At 35.5% G+C, this 18,106-nt stretch overlaps 1 protein-coding gene across 1 annotated transcript; it reads left to right on the top strand.

Moving 5' to 3' along the window:
* Nucleotides 1-2,523: 2,523 nt before the first annotated feature.
* On the top strand, nt 2,524-17,575 carry LOC134754691 (cyclic nucleotide-gated cation channel subunit A-like). Its single transcript, XM_063691026.1, has 8 exons — nt 2,524-2,577; nt 6,350-6,586; nt 10,269-10,428; nt 14,781-14,926; nt 15,301-15,423; nt 15,797-16,702; nt 16,798-16,979; nt 17,105-17,575. The coding sequence occupies exons 1-8, from the start codon at nt 2,524-2,526 to the stop codon at nt 17,394-17,396; spliced, it is 2,100 nt and encodes a 699-aa protein (XP_063547096.1). The 3' UTR covers nt 17,397-17,575.
* Nucleotides 17,576-18,106: the final 531 nt, after the last annotated feature.

Below are 18,106 nucleotides of genomic sequence, written 5' to 3'. Positions count from 1 at the left end.
CCTCTAATCTTCCGACTGAAGTTTCATACCTCTTCAGTTAAAACTCTGCATACATGTAATAACGGTACCTTTTAACTTAGCACTTGAGCACTTTACCTGGAAACTAACACCAGCCAAATCACGAATAAAAACTATAAGATATAATATATATAATATAATATAATATATATAACTATTTAACAATTTTAAAAGTTTCGGTAAGTATTAGTTAATATTCATTAAAACTAGCTCAGAAGCTTTCAAGATAGTAAAAAAAGAGGATCACGGACACACACACTCACACGGAGGAACACGGGACTTAATCGATTAAGTCCCGTGATAGTTTTAAAATTACTTTCGTTTCGTTCGAATTTAAAACAAAATAGTTTCAACCATGTGTCGTACACTATTTATTTTAAATTCAACTGTAGGTACTTTTTTCTTGTAGAATCGGCCTTAGGAGGATAAGGCTACTTAAAGTGAACGCAGCTTTGGGTCGATATTGTTACGCCGTGTGTTTTAAAAGTGGCTCATTAGTATCACTTTATTATCATGTCATCCACGCGCTGCGGCGTTTCATGGTTCGGTATCAATTAGTGTATCATTCCGTCGTCAAAATAGTCATATCTTACTATTAAACTCGTTGATATACGGCTTTCTGTGTTCGGTGGTTATGCGTCGACCATGCACTGCGGTTATGTTTTCGGTATGTTCATAGATGCGATATGTCAAGGCCGTAGGCTGAGGTTGGATTTTCACCAATTTCAAAGCAGGTACATATATTTTGCACACTGATAACATAAAGTTAAGGTCATGACAATCCATACGATTTGACAGTTTTTTTAATTAAAGTTTGATGTATTTGATTATAAGGTTCCGACCTTGATCCTCGACGGAGTTGACCTCTAAGTATCTGTTACAGATTTGATTTGATTAGATTTGTTGAGATTTGTTTGTGTATTGATGTGTGATTAATTCAAACGCAGTGCATCTCGCTTGCACTAATGTCAGTACGAGAGAGTTGCATTGTGAGTTAGTTTACGCAGTGTCGCTAGCAAATATGTTAGTGTCAATCTCGTGGTATGGATACGGTCCTGGCCCATTTGTGACATTATTTAACCTACGTAGTATGATTTTGCACTGTTCAGTTTACCGCAGTCGCTAGCGTTGCTGCACAGCTGATGCGTATGTTTTTGATTTAACATTCAACACTCATTAATCAAAAAAGTTATGAAATTAAATCCAAACACTAAAATATCGTTTAACATCATAAAAACTATTTGGATTCTGGAGAACAAACTTAATAATTAGAAAAGTTAATAAGACCGATCGAAGCTGACGATGTCACCGTCTAAAGTTGCGGTAATACATTAGAGCGAGAGGTAATACTTAGAACATTACGGCCCAAAGAATCTGGAATTTTCTGGACTCAACGGGCATTAGTAACGAACTTTAAAGGGCCGTCACAATAGATCACTGCTTGGTCGACGTGACACTCACAGGCCCACAACACCCCAACAATAATAATAATATACTTAATGTAAAAATGAAGACTATCCTTAACCCTTTCTAAGGCCTAAGGGTGTCAGAAATTATGCAAAATTTGAACCATCACTTTGAAAATATAAAGTTCAAAATCAAGTGTGAAATATATTCCCACTGCCGTATAGAGGCTGAACACTTCAGTGTTAGGATTCGCGACGTTTAAGGTGTAACGGTATCTTCTAAAAACTAACCTCTGGTAGTAGCTACAAGTTCTGACTACAAAGCCTTGTAGCTATCAGCCACCACAATTATTGCGGTTTCACTGCTCATTTCTTCCAGACGCTCGCAGTCCACTGGCTATTCGCTATGTGCACGACGGTACTGCCCTCATTCTGTGGGTTTATCTACATTCCAAAATGTTTTTAGTGGGATTAAAATTAAAATATAAAAAGTAGGTATTCAGTGACACCGCTAAAAAAATACCTCCTTGGAAATATACTTTATTTTCTTCATCATGTTCTAGTTTTTATATAAGTTAATATCTGGGAGACCTAACTTTGCTCGGAAAATATATAAAAACTCAAAGATCTGCGTTTTCTCAGAGATAATACCTAGCTAGATCGATTATTCGCCCCCGAAAACCCCCATATAGCAAATCTCATCGATCCGTTTCCGAGATTCCCGAAATATATAATATATACATATTTCGAAGAATGTCTCGTTTAAAGGTATAGTTAAGATATAGTCAGTCGCCCTGTAGGTAGGTATGGAATTTACCGGCGCGCCTAATGACGCCCAGGCTCTAGAATAATTGCATAAAACATCCACCGAGTGCCCAGCAAAGTCCATAACAAAGTTTCTACCTATTATTTAAAATATAGTGGCCTTGTCAGGAGTATCATTACTATGGCTTGGACTCAGATGAATCAATCAGCCGGGCTACCACATGATTGGCGCGAGAGTATCTCGCCGCGACATAGACTACCCGTCCCCCCTTAATTCATACAGTTAGTAAAAGATGGGTAGTCTATCTCGCGGCGAGATACTGTCGCGTCAATCATGTGCTCGGCCTACAGTGCAAACTCCGATAAAGTATTACTTGTTGGTCTCGAGGTCACATTACATCGGCTAGCCAGAGAACTAGACTCGCGCGTCCTCGCGACCCATATTTAGGAATTCACGGCCAATGTAGTAAACTTGGACAGAAGTACATATGTTGAAGTCCTCTGCTACCCAGTACCTAGAAGTAACAACTGAAAGTAATACCTATAGCCACGACTGGTTAAAATAACAAAAGATGTTGGTAAAAAATTTATAAGTTTTCAAAAACCAAATGTTCGCAAATACTAAGATAAATGTATGTAGTAACGTAGAATTTATTAAATGACATTAATACCTATTAGGTGTGTACCTATTGTACCTAGGTTGAAATATCATACCAAGACCGAATTATCTGATTTCAAAACCCTGAAATTAATATTCTTGTATGTCCTACAATGAATAAATTTGGTTAAAGATGTATGTAGAATACATAACTCAGTGTAGTTAGAGCAAGAATATTAGTCGTTCTTTGCAACTGAACTAAAAGTCATTAAAAATAAATAAATGTTAAGTTTTACATTATTAAGGCCGTTCCATCGGTTTGCCGCTATTACTGTCACATTTCGCAAGAAAGAACAGGAAAGACCATGCGCGCCAAGTGTCAATTTTGATCGAATTTTGTCGTTTTTTATTTATTTTAAAAAGTTGCCTTACAATATCGAAATTCGAAAGCGGTCAAATTACTATTTAAGTTAAGATTGTTTTTTCTTCTCTTTGTTTATAGTGTCACATTATATATAATCGAGTAAAGTTGGATTAAAAGTCCTAGTTACAGGTTACTTTGGGAATTCATTGTATCGAGCGAAGTGTCATAATTCGTGTATCGGAAGCTATGTTATTAAAGATGATACAGTCAAGAACTACATATATTTTTTCCACGTCTACTAATATCAACGCCTCTTAGAAAAACATGATCATGTAAGGAGATTTTTCGCCTTCTGGCTCAGGGAACCGCCTTAAAAGTAAATATCTATCACAAATTGTATCTTGCGATTGAAAATAACAGTATTGGAAAAGCATGAAAGTCGTGATATATTGTCAAACTAACAGTTTAAAATTTAGTCCATCAACGAATGGTTGCTACGAGCTCCAAGACTTCCTTTAAAATTAAAGCGTTTACTTGTTTGTGACACTTCTGATAGTGAAATATTGGTTTGGCATTTATTTGAGAAGCTATTAATTACATAGTAACTATAAATAATCTTTATGTTAGCAAAAAGTGTAAAAATAAAGATCCATGAAAATTTCCAAAAATACGGGGTTTATAGGGACGCGACGAGGGTGAATAGGGACGACTGAGGGGTGGAGCGGGACGCCTTTTGTAGTTAATAGGGACGCAATAAGTGGGAATAGGGACGCTAAAGAATCAATAGGGACAAGGCTGCCACAAATTGTTTTTAAAAATATTATGAGTATTGATTACCTACAACAACTAATTAAAAGTTTATTTTTTAATCATAATGGCATGTGTTTTTTTTTTAAATGACATTATTTAATACGAAAAGAATCGGGGTAAATATTTTATTATAAATCCATTCTGAATCATAAGACAAAAGTTTATAAACCTAAATATTTGTGGCCATCGAGTAAAAATTCCTTTAAAATCTATCTCAAAGTTCAAAATTGTCCCTATTTACCCCGTTTGACGGTATATTAAACAACCTTACTTGGAAACAAGGATCTTGTGAAAGGATCCATCGGTGATCTTTCCATTCAATGTATTTTTCAAGGTGGCAATGTGCACTGAGACAGTTTAATCGACAAGGGAGTTGAACCCGACGATAATTCCGCCCTTGAAAGTCGAATGGGTAGTATGTCTATACTGTTCTATTAAATTAATGTTAGTTGTATGAAGCAAATATATAAAATCTTTTTTAATACAGTTGCTCAAAAAGTGCAACTTTTAGTGGCTGTTTAGCGTGCAGAAAGTTGGTTTTCGCGAACTAGTGCTTTTTACTTTTCCAATTTTATTAAATTTTTGCTTGTTCCAATTCATGACTACTTATTAATGAGTGTTAATATTAGTTTCATTAAAACGTCGTAATCAACATAAAAACTTACTGTTAATGTAAGAATACGAAAAATATGCATATTTCATATTTTATTACTTACCTCTTCATCATTATAAGTATTATAACACGTTTATTTTTTAAATGTTGAAAAACCGTTCTTAATAAGTTGTCTGAATGGAACGGAACGCCTGTCAAAGAAGAGGCATATTTTCTTACTGCAAGAATGTTTTAAGTTTCCAAAGGCAACATTAGATATTGTTTTTATAAATATACGATACACAAATAATCATAAATAACTATATTTAGGTAATAATAGTACAATGTTTTAATATTTACAATTGTTTTTGTCTTATAGAACATGCATTTGAAAAAAAACTTTCATTGAAGTGGGTTCAATAATAATAACAAAATATATTCTAGTCGAATAAAAGCTAGAAAAAAACTTCTTCTTAATGTCAATGTCAATGATGTCACAGAATTAATAATATAAAAGTTTCGAATTCCGTTCCTTACTTGTTGCTTTTCTTATTTTTTCGCAACTGTATTAAAAAACGTCGTTCGATACATGATGTATGTACTATTATGTTTTGGCTTTGTAGGGTGGGTGGGACGATTTAATTTTAAACCATTACATTAAGAGGATTGCATTATCAGACGTGGCAGAAATTAGTTAGTCAGAAATCAGTCTTCTTTAGCCGGAAGTCGGAAGCAGAGATTATTAGTCAAACTTCTTTACCATCTCGTAGTGAGTCACATTGTCATAAAATTTCTAGAAAAACTAATCCTAAACAATTCGCTCGGAGACTATTTTGTAGTTGAGGCATAAGGACTTACTAATTCGGTACTGTTTAAAAAACTACGAATCAAGTTGGACCTACGTAATAGATCTGCCGGGTTAGATAAATCAAATATACAGATTGCAAAATTCTTTATAGTAATAATAGGCCCCGTGTTGTGTAAGGTTGCATATAAATATTCTAAAGCAAAAATTAAACGACAGGAAAAAAACGGATTATTATTTAAGAACCAATTACTCGTTAGGTGCCGATAAATGCAACGCAAGTTAATAAATGTGTTTGTAAAATGATACGGTTGAAAGGATAACATTATTTATAAAGCCGAACCGCAAAATATTCCAGTTAATTGACGTTTTGTTTCGTCGGGCCAATGTTCATGACACCTTCAACTTGTAGCTAGGTACATCAAGGCTTGTATTTTAAATACTTATTCCACTTGAACTATGTTTACTTACTTAGTATGAATTTAAACGCAAAACGCTTATCCTTTAATGGTTGTTATAAATGTACCTAGGTAGGAATCACACATTACAAAATAATTATCGATATTAATTCCTGCTTACACATTGCAGATTCCTCACTTTTTTTACTACATAATTTGTCTAGGTACTACAAGCGGCCATAATACATCGATTTAGTCTCAGGGCTATAACCGCGAAAAACGAATTTCGGAAATTGCGGGGATTTTTCTCTGTCACTCTTATTACTCCTTCATTGGAGTAAAAGAGAAAGATCCCCGCAATGCGCGAATTTCGGTTTTCGCGGTAGCCCCTCAGGCGCGGATACTCGTTGTGGGGGCAACGGGTAACGACAATCCAACTTCCAAACTTCCGAAAAGCGAAAAGCGCAGTGTTCGTGTTCATACAATATACCTCTATACTCTCAATAGTAACAACATCATAAGTTTTGAATTTAATTGTGTTGAGATCATACACCAATAAGTTTCCCGAGCTTACTTTACCTTATTGTTACCAGGGGGTGGGCGACACTCAGCGGCTGAGCTGGTTCAGGAGCGCCCTTGCGCGTATCACGCGCGCTATCCGCCGCCGCCTCAGCCGCGACGACCCCGCCACGCCACCCGACTTGTTCCTTGACAAGTACGCGGCCACGGAGTTCCACGACCCCCAGGAGCCCATGTACGAAGCCAAGAGATCCAAGATTCTTTGCGGACTCAAGCTGGTTTTCGATCCGACGCAGCCGGGACATTACCATGTGAGTTTATACCAATTATTAATACCTACACCGTGCTGAAACTTACTAAGCTGAAATAAAGTTGTTTCTGCTTTGATACTGATTCTAACAACAACGACTTACTGTAAGCTGCAAAACTGTGAGGTTATTTTATGAATTAATTCCATTCATAATATATCTCTCGCTGTACATTAACAATTATTACTTGATCAAAGAATTAACTAACAAATTAAACAAGCAGGAAAATATAACATTTAAATTACCTAGGTATTTGATCAAGTGCCAGCTCACCCTACTGCATGTGCAAACTTAGACTAATGAATAATGATCTAACGCTCGTCTCACGTTACCTATATAATAAGAAGTACTAGCCGAGTCTTTAGAGCCGTTGTGGGATTTTAGCGAGAAAACGTTGCTACGGGCTACGGTGTAGTGCGGCAATCTTACACAAATTTAGCGCCAAAGTAAACTGACAGTGACAGACAGTTGACAACTGGTGGCAGTTGTGATGTCGCGTCAGTACCTAAGTGCGACGTTTTGAATAAATGATACATTGCGTGTAGAATTATTTTAGGTATAAAAAAACCAGTTGTTCATTTTTAGTAATTCTTTTGGGCCAATCCTAACTATCTATATATCCAACTATCTATATATCCAATCCTAACCTAACTAACTATTTAAAACCTTAGAATATCTGATCGTATCAAAAATGCACGCTGTATACGGCTTGATTAATTTTTAACATGAAAATTTTACACATTGTCACCGTATCCAAGAGATAATTGAATATCATGGCAAAATCGGGCGGGATACGTGCCAACGTAAAATACGTAATTTAGACGCGCCTCAGAAATGATAAGCGTGATTTGGTTAAGTACTAACCTTTTTTTTTACACTTGTGATATTGATATATTATTATGTAATTTATATTTAGTATTTAAATGCTTTTATTTACATCTATACAAACAATGGGGTATATAAACATAAGTGAAATAAAAATAACAAAAAACTAACATGAGTATTGTATGTATGTAATTTATGTGTGTTTATTGTACATTGTTATTTATGTATTTTATTTAGGTATTTGTGGACAAAATGTTAGTATATACGTACTCTTAAAATATTATTGTAAGTTCCGTAAATTTGTCTATCTAATTAGAAATTTCCATTCATGTATGTACTCGAAGATTAGCTAGAAGAGGGATAAGTTCGCCTTTGTACCACAATTTTTGTAAATTTTATGTGAACCTGTGTATGCAATAAGTACCTGTGGTGTGTATAATAACCACATACTTTTGTTTCGAGGGCACGTATGTCGTACTTACCAACATGACTCAGCTTCTAAAAATTATAAAATCTATCTCGCGAAACACCAAAAAAAGACCGAAACACTTTTACTCTTAGCCCTTTAGTGCGCTTTAGTGTGCCCTATAACTGTAGAACTATGAAGGAATTAAAATGGTTTTTCGACTTTTTTGGATATGGTTATATAATGGCACGTCATGCCAGTCCTAAAAAATAACTCACTAGAATCACAGATATTTAAAACATATTGTGGAGCGTTACAGTAGGTTGCCATATTTTCAGTTATTCTCATAGTTGATTTCATAGATCAAAACCCAAGATGTATATAGAAAGCTTAAATATTAGCATAGAAATATTATTAATGTTTAAAATATAATGAATATTTTGAAGTGAAAGTCAATCAAATTAAAATAATCACAAGATTTTACGGGTGAATAATTAATTGCATCGGCGACACAAGGTTTCACTTTCACTGCTATTGCGGGAATAGCGGGTGCACGAGGAAGCTAAGTGACGATGCCCGGGCTGCCCGGGATGACGGGGCCCGGGCATTACTCATACATAGACGTTTTAAAAATATATACATGTCACGTCATAATCAAGGTAAGGTAGTAAAAGGTGCCATAATTTTGGACGTGTAGGGGTGTAGCCATATTTTCGGGCTGGCCATATTCGACACAGGTACCTTAATAAACAAAACCAAATAACGGTCAATTTACCTCCCGAGCACTTTTATAGTACTTCTTTGGCCAAGATACGAACAATTTTATACTGTAACAAATTGATACTAAAAGATCCCACCTAATTTTAAGAACTTGTCACTAATTACATTTAAAGTTCCTTCATCCAATCAGTTACTTGCATCTAGAGGCATAGGATCATCATATTCATCGTGTAAGCAAACGTATTTAAATTTAATTCAAGCGATAAATCGATTTGCTGCTGCCTTGATCGGCAGAATGTGCTATTGAATCGCTTATAAAGAGTAGGAAAAACAATAAGACAGGTAGTTACAGATGCTCTCCTCATAAACATTTTTGCGTCACCGAGTCGAGAATCCGGCAATATAAGTTGCATCCAAATATATTATTTTGTGATTTAATAAAAAATAGTTTAGCAAAGGTTATAGAGGCAATTTATATTGATTAAAACTTTCACGATTTTTACTCATTATTATTCATAACGACGGGACAAATAAGTTTTAAAATTACCTCCGATCTCCGACTTTTCGAGAACGGCGTTGTCCAGAAGATGTTGATGTCAACTTTAGCCAGTATTCTCCGAGACTACGGGGACAACGCCGTCTTCGAAACGTCGGAGGTAAATTTAAAACTTATTTTACGCGATTAAGTAGCTTCGTTGTGAATAATAATCGTTTCTATTGTTATTAAGTAATAGGTTAATCGTATTTGTGTGCGTACAGAGTTAGCTTGGTTTGACTTAATCATAAAGTAAAAGGTAAATTAGGTACTTATTATTCTATGGTTGAGATGAGAACTTATTACTCTAGGGAGTAGTCTTTGCAATGACTGCGGATTTCTGTCTTTAGTACTAACTTATTTCTTAGGTTAGGTTTAGTACTGCGTGATAGCATTAAAGCTGACTTTGGATGCGCAATATCACATGTCCCCGACGGCATCATACTCGCGCCTGATATTATGCTATCTGGCGTGTGAATTCTGCTAGCAATATTTATGTAAATGCCGTGTTTGCGATGACATACGCCTCCTCTCGTATAAAGAGATCCGTAAATACATTGTGCATATATTATACAATGTTTAGACAAAACAAACAATTACTTAACTTGCAAAATTAATATTTTACATACATAATAACATATTTGGGAAACTGTTTGAAAAACATCTACATAATTATAAGTACATACAAATTATTCCCTTAAGAAAGAAAAGCTCGGCAAAGATAGTCAGTAAAAAACAGTGGATGTAGCCGTTATACGTATAAAAAAATGAACTAAAAAACAAGTCAAGATTTAATTACGTGTAACGTAGTAAGGTAAAACTAGCAGACCTATGCCGCCAAATTCATTAACTATAAAAGGACAGCAATTTCAAATTTTATTTCTCTTCTACGAAATACGCATTTTTGAAACATTTTAACCTAACCTGTGTATAACATATAAATATAACGGCCTAAAAGCCTAGCCTTAGTGACAATAGTGACCCTGCCTACGAAGCTGAGGGGTCCCGGGTTCGAATTCCGGTAAGGGCATTTATGTGTGTGTTTATCATGAGTGTAATCCATGTACTTAGGTATGGGATATTTATCTATATAAGTATGTATATCGTCGCCTAGTGCCCATTCTAGCTTCGCTTAGTTTGGAGCTAGGTCGATCTGTGTAAGATTGTCCCCAAATATTTATCATTCACATTGTCAACAGTGGCTAGCCGTGGTCTCGCTCGCGATCCTATACAACGTGGTGTTCGTGATCGGGCGCGCCGTGTTCTGGGAGTTGGACACCATCACAGTTGTCTGGTTCGTGCTGGACTACATCTGCGACGCCATCTATCTCGTCGACACCGTCGTTCACGTGCATGAAGGTAACAAATGGTTTTTTTTACGAATTCTTGATTCTAAATAGATATATGCAAGGCTAGTAGACAAACTTCTGCAAAATTAGAACTCTTTTATCAGGTTCATCAACAATTAGTGTGGTCGGGTTTTTTAACATGTGTTATGGCATGTAATACTTAAATAAAATACTTAGGTACACAAATATAAATTAAAATGACGGTCAGATAGGTGTGGTTTAATATCTCGGCCCTCCATTTATAAAAAAAAACAGACGTTCATTTTCTTTTTATAAGCATCGCGATTGTGCTCTGCGAATATGTAACTTACTCTAGGACTAGTGCGAAAGGTTCTAAGGTGCTCTTAACAAGTCCACACCCACTCTAATAGCAGGTTTATACTTACTTTTGCTTTAAATCAGAGTCCGACCGAGGATAACTGACCCGTTTTGGCAAGCAACAGACAACAGGGCGTTAAATTATCACCACAAACTTGAAATTCTTATGAAACAATGGCGGTTATAGTAGCACTTACACACAATGTCGCCTTCCATTTTTTAAGAGGCCGTAGTCGATTTTGGAGCAAAAATTTTAAATTGTTAGATTTAGTCGTTGAAATTATACACGTTTTGTTACGTAATATCTAAATAACAAGTATTGGTTTCTATTAGCACGTCTTCTCATTTTGCCTTTTAATAATGAGGTCGCAAGCGTCCGTCACCGGTAATATATGAAAAGAAGGGGCAGTTTTTAAAAATTCATCAAAAATGTATGGTGGTAAATTATACAAATTGATGTATAAGAATAGTTTCAACAAATGTTGTAGATTGTTTAAGTATCAAAATTACGTTGAAATTAAGTCGATTTTCAGAGAAATTGTCACTTGTTTTGAAGTAATTTCTGGAGAAAATTGATTTCGTCTAACTTTCATTTACACTACTTCAAAGTCATAATAATAAAAATGTAGTCTGATAAACGTCAAGTACAGGATATGTGTAATACAAAATTACCATGTTTAGCCGTCCAAACTTTACGAAATTCACAAATAAGAGCGACAAAATCAGTGCTTTACGCGCGTTTACCTAAACGTCCATCAGAAAAGCAAACATTACTAATTTAGTGAGTCTGTTTTCAACAAATTGATCTGATAAAAGGTAAGATAAGAAGATGCGCTAATAGAAACCAGTACTTGTTATTTCAATTAGGTAACAAAAGGTGTACAATTTCACCGACTAAATCTATCAATTTAACATTTTTGCGACTAAAATCGACACCGGCCTCTTAATACATGACATTAATTCTTTTTTTATTTTCAACATAATAGAATATAGGTATTTTATTAGTCAATACTTACTTTTCATTAACTAACTACTTATTTTTCATTTAAGCGTATTGTGTTTTAGTCCTGGCGGTTCACCCCGAAATTCAGTAAAATGCTGCAAGTGGTGTTAAAGCTATGAAAATCGGCACGATTGATCTTTAGTCCATATAAATCAATTTGAACCGAAGTACCAGAAAATTTTATAAAAAGGAGAGGATTTATGACGTCATCTTTTTTTGTATGGAAAAAAATATATTTTCTGTTCAGAAACCTATCGTGTGTGGTATTGTGTGGTACGTGATACCCTCATATCTAACCCCAAGAAAGCAATTTAGAAAATAATTTCATTTTTTTTTTCAATATTACAAAGTAACACAGTTCTACTTCAGTACATATTTTACGAGACTTAAGGGGCCCACTGACTATCAGTCCGCCGGACGATATCGGCCTGTCAGTTAGAACAAAAATTTGACAGTTCCGAACAACTGAGGCCGATATCGTCCGGCGGACTGATAGTCAGTGGGCTCCTTTATAGAACTACTGCAGATACACGCAAATTATACGTAATAACCATATAATCCTTTAATTGCGCGATTTCATCAGTTGGTATAGTTTGTTTAGTTTTTCACACAAAATATCAAGTTTGGGCTCCTTCCGATACGATATACCTAACAGATTATTTTTGTACAATGTGCTACAAATGATACGTAGTATTTTCATATTTAACCCCAAGAAAGCAATTTTGAAAATAATTTCATTTAGTGTTTTTTTTAATATTTCTTGTGTATAAATTTTTCAATATCTTGAAAAATTAAAAAAAAATGAAATTATTTTCAAATATACTTTTTTGGGATTAAATATGAGGATATTATGTATTATTTTTGGTATATTTTACAAAAAATAATGCAACTGTATCGTATCTCACGGAGACCAAACTTGGTATGTTTGAAAATTATTTTTATTTTAACGTGTTTTACGTGACTGATATGTACTGATGTGATATATTTTTAGAACCGGCTCAGAATGCCCTTTCATTTTATACTACACACGATAGGTTTCTGAACAAAAATATATTTTTGTCCATACAAAAAAAAAGATGACGTCATAACTCCTTTTATTAATTTTTTTGATGCTTCGGGTCAAATTGATTTATATGGACTCGTGCCGATTTTCATAGCTTTAATACCATTTGCAGCGTTTTTTCGCAAACCGCTATCACTGTTTGTATTATCGTCATTATGAGACCGTTATCGATTTTAGTCCCAAAAATGTAAAATTGATAGATTTAGTCGCTGAAATTGTACATCTTTTGAAACGTAATAGAAAAAACAAGTACTGGTTTCCATTGGCATGTCTTCTCATCTTGCTGTTTTATAGATGATTTTTTTGGAAACAGACTCACTAAATTAGTAATGTTTTTTTTTTCTGATGGACGTTTAGGTAAACGCGCGTAAAGCACTGATACTGCGCTCTTATTTGTAAATTTCGTAGTTTGGACGGCTTAAAATGGTAATTTTGTATTACACATATCCTGTACTCCACCTTTTACTGACTACATTTTTATTGTTATGACTGAAGTAGTGTAAATGAAAGTTAGACGAAATCAATTTTCTCCAGAAATTACTGCAAAACAAATTGTGACAATTTCTCCGAAAATCGACTTAATTTCAACTCAATTTTGATACTAAAACAATGTACAACATTTTCTGAAACTGTTCTTATACATCAATTTGTATAATTTACCACCATAATTTTTTTAAGAATTTTTAAAAACTGCCCCACTCTTCATATATTACCGGTGACGCACACTCGTGACCTAATTATTAAAAGGATTAGAAGACATGCTAATAGAAACCAATACTTGTTATTTAGATATTACGTAACAAAACGTGTAGGTACATATAATTTCAACGACTAAATATCAATTTTACAGTTTTGCTCCAAAATCGTTACCGGGCTCTTTATACCACTGCTGGACAAATGCCCACCCAAGAAAGTGTACAAATTGTTGCCCTCATCCTAATCCAACGGTTCCCTCGATTAAACCTTGTTTTTATATGCCAGAACCAGCAGAACTAGGTGCTCTTTAAATACATAATTACAAAATTGGGTCAATGGCAGGACTATTGGGACAGAAATTGGAAAATCAAACTATAATTTTTGCTAACAGAGTTTTGCTTGTTATAAAATAACTTTAGTATTACTTCCAAGGCATAATCGCAATATCGGCCCACATCAACATTTGCCCAAAACTACTAAAGTTACAGCTCTCCAAGACTCGAGTTCACAAACCAACAAATTCGACACCGACCGCGCCTTACGTCATCAAATTTAGCTAACACGTGGATAAATATTTGACCGAGCGTTGTTGCTTTTTCCGTACATTTTGCATTGCGTTCGTGTGGCACTGGCGACTTGTGTTCGATTGGCTTTTCGGATGTTTCTTAGGCGATTCGTCTTGGGAATCTTTAAAAGTTGCTGCATACTTGCAATTTACACTAAGAAGACTATAAATACGCAATGCATTATTTTAGTAGGGAAACGTCTCTATGGTTGACACGCTGATGCTTAATAGTTAACACCCGGCTCCACCTCTATGATTGCTAATGGAATAAATTTAAAACTGACATGTACTAGGACAGTGATGAGCATTCGGAAGTTTACCTTATACACTAGATAAAAAACGGGATATTTGTAGTTTTTCGGGAATATGTATCTTTTATTGTTATATTTGTATAGTGTGCCTTTCAGATCCTGTGAGGTATCTACTTTGTATTCATTGATTCGCTTGAGGAGTGGGTGTATTTACGAAAATATAATGTTACGTAAATAAAAAGTAAAACAATAAAATTGATTTTGTTTCAGGCAAGCTCCCATATAAAATACAGAATTACCTATAAAATGAAAAATGAGAGTAAAGCAAGGACAGAATTTACGAGTATGTCTGACCTAAGAGGCTATACTTGATGAAAAAAAAAACATAGCCTCCCATAGGTACCTTTTCCTTTATTTCTAAAGGCATCCCACCACCTGGCCTAAACACTATGAAATGTTGTTTCAGGGTATCTTGAACACGGTCTTATGGTAAAGGAAGCCACGAGACTTAGGAAGCATTATCTCAAGTCAGACTCTTGGCGATATGACCTAATATCTTTGCTGCCCACGGACATTGCCTACTACTGGTGGAAACCTCAGAGCTGTGACTATGTTAGTACCTACCAGGTTCAATTATGAAAGTACCCAGTACCCTCAGAGCGTATTTAGAATTTAAAAAAAATGTTTATATTAGGATTTGGAAAATATTAGTTTTGATTATTTAGAATAACGAGTACCTAGTATTCGTTTTTTATTCCGCTGTTTCCATTGTGTTTTTAATGACATGTTTTTTAATAAAAAATCTACCAATACACATAAAACTGCCCTCGATTTCTAAATACCAGGTACCTAACAAAAACATGTATATATCTTTAATGTTTTTTTGGCGCAAAATACATCTAAATAAAGACAGCAAAAACCATGGCAGTGCACGTTATTTAACATTGTTGTTACAGTTACAAATGTCAATATTGTTTGCGTTCTAGGACCGTTTACCGTGCCCTGTTATTGTGCGAATGAATCGACTGTTTCGCCTTCCTCGAATGTGGGAGTGGTTCGACCGCACCGAGACCGCCACCAGCTACCCAAACGCTTTCAGAATCTGCAAGGTCAGTACCAAAATAACACAAGTATTTCCAATTTAATAACTAATTGGGTAAGGTGGAATTCAATAGAAATTGCGATTTAAATAGGTTTTATTAGCATTTGAGTCATGACGTAAATTTTTTACGAAGTTTGTTTTCACTGTAATAATAAGAATTAACATAATATATTTATGGTTATATGAATATTGTATTGTGATTGTATGAACAAAGGAAATTTTTGAAATGTATATAAATGATATGTACTGATATACATCAGATGAAGATCATGCTTGTTCTTATGACGTAATGAAGGTAAATTGGTTTGTTTACATTATTTACCATTTCTATTGAACTCCACATTAGTTTATACGATAACTTATTGACATTCCTTTTTCAGGTCGTGATGGCCATTCTAGTTCTCATTCACTGGAATGCATGCCTTTATTTCGCGATAAGCTATGCAATTGGATTTGGGACCGACAATTGGGTATACAACATTACAGGTGGACGAAACGAAACGTTGGCTCATCAATACATTTACAGTTTTTATTGGTCGACCCTAACACTCACTACCATAGGAGAAACGCCCCAGCCCGAAATCGATCCAGAATACTTATTTGTTGTGGCGGACTTCCTTGCCGGCGTCCTCATTTTTGCTACAATCGTAGGTAACATCGGCTCAATGATATCGAACATGAACGTGGCTCGCGTCGAATTTCAAAATAAAATGGACGGTGTGAAACAGTACATGGCATTCAGAAAAGTGAGCGGGGAACTCGAGGCGAGAGTTATCAGATGGTTTGCGTACACCTGGGCTCAGAGCGGCGCGCTGGACGAAGAGAACGTCCTGTCTTCATTACCTGATAAACTTAAAGCCGAAATTGCTATACGCGTTCACTTGGAGACTCTGCGGAAAGTGCAAATATTTCAAGATTGCGAGCCCGGTCTTCTTGAAGCACTTGTGTTAAAGCTACGACTTCAGGTCTTTAGCCCAGGAGATTACATTTGCCGCAAAGGAGATGTTGGAAAAGAGATGTACATTGTTAAACGGGGCCGTCTACAGGTAGTGGCAGATGATGGTAAAACTGTGCTTGCCGTTTTGAGTGCCGGATCTGTGTTTGGAGAAGTCAGCGTTTTGGACATCGTGGGCAATCGCACCGGCAATCGTAGGACCGCCAATGTACGAGCACTGGGTTATTCCGACCTGTTTTGTTTGGGTAAAAGAGATCTTTGGGAAGCCTTGGCTGACTACCCCGATGCTCGAACTACCTTAACTGAACGTGGATGTCAACTTTTACGCAAGGTAATTTCTTTCAAAAAAAAATGTATAGTAAGGTACATTTTAGTAAGGTATATATAAACGTTTAAACAGGTATTCTACTAATCGATTATTTTTAGGATGGTCTACTTGACGAGCAAGTTTTCCAAAAAGCGCAAAATACTCAATTGAGCCTAGAGGAAACTGTCAGCCAACTGGAGACTACAGTGGAAATACTCAATAACCGACTAGAGGGCTTGTTGACTGACATTGGAGAAGAACAGGCTAAAATTAAACAAAAGCTCAGTCAGATCGAAATGAGGTATAATTTTTAAGTATCTATCTTAATTAATAGCATCATTGCGCAGAGCGATTGTGTAAATAAAATGCAATGCGAATTTGTAAGTAGTTTGTACAACAGTAGGTGAATAAACACTGATTTTTCAGGGTCGTAGACACTGAAGGTGAGGTTATTACCGACGATGAGGACAGGACTTCATCCGATGGGTCTGAAATAAGAAGCGAGATCGCTCGGATGTCGGACAGTTACGAGTGCAGCGAGCTGGCGCTGAGCATGTCTCCGAGCACGTCCCCGGTATTCCTGGAAAATCCCATTGCAGGTCGGGAGCGCGGCCACTCGCTCTGCGTGGAGAGGACGCCCAGCCTCAGCCACCTTGCCGCCCAACCGCGGAGTAAATCACTCCGCATTAAAAAACCGCCCAAAGACTACTCTCACTAAAAACCAAAAAGGGTGATGATTCAAAAATTCCGTGATGTATTATTTTAAACCCAATTTTGTTTCTCTTTCATATAAGGCTGTTTCTCAAAAAAGTGGTAAGGCAGAATTAAAACACTTTTTTTTTTAACTTGGCATTATTACTACATTTACTACTTATTGAAACGCAAATTAAACATTTGGTCAATTTGGTAAATGTTTGAGGGAAACAACTCTTTAAATTATTTTAGAAGATATAGGCGTTTGAAATTCAGGTGAACGACGTCAATGACAGGTGAAAGATAATTTGTACATTCGCCATCAGATATATCGGAGCGCCCGAGGTGCTCACAAATATCTGAACAAGCACTCTAACGCCTTGACAATAGGGGCGTGTTCAGATAAAACATCGATTTTCACTGCTAAACCAGTCATTAGAATTTACATAGGGTAAATCATAATTTATGTAGGTAAATTTATACAATTATTGGTAAAAGATAAGTATATAAAAATTCTTACTACCATTAGAAATTTATACTATTTGTAATATACCTATAATAAACATTTTAAATATAAATAATTGCAAACCCCGAAAAAACCGCCTAAATTACATAGGTACTAAAAATCATCAACTTTCCAACTTTTCCTATATTCCGCCATTTCATCTTAAAAGAAATGTATTTTTTTTAAACTTAAATACTGCGAAAATTTAAATAACACAACGGAAAGTGTAT

This window comes from Cydia strobilella, chromosome Z, assembly GCF_947568885.1.
Source record: "Cydia strobilella chromosome Z, ilCydStro3.1, whole genome shotgun sequence".
NCBI lineage: Eukaryota > Metazoa > Arthropoda > Insecta > Lepidoptera > Tortricidae > Cydia > Cydia strobilella.
This window is presented reverse-complemented; position numbering and strand designations above follow the sequence as displayed.

What these genes read in the sequence shown, in the direction of transcription:
- LOC134754691 (XM_063691026.1), top strand. Translation starts at nt 2,524, where the DNA reads ATGTGCTCGGCCTACAGTGCAAACTCCGATAAAGTATTACTTGTTGGT. An exon ending in TATTACTTGTTGGTCTCGAG is followed by an intron (nt 2,578 to 6,349) that starts GTCACATTACAT and finishes TATTGTTACCAG; the next exon opens with GGGGTGGGCGACACTCAGCG. An exon ending in ACGCTTTCAGAATCTGCAAG is followed by an intron (nt 15,424 to 15,796) that starts GTCAGTACCAAA and finishes TTCCTTTTTCAG; the next exon opens with GTCGTGATGGCCATTCTAGT.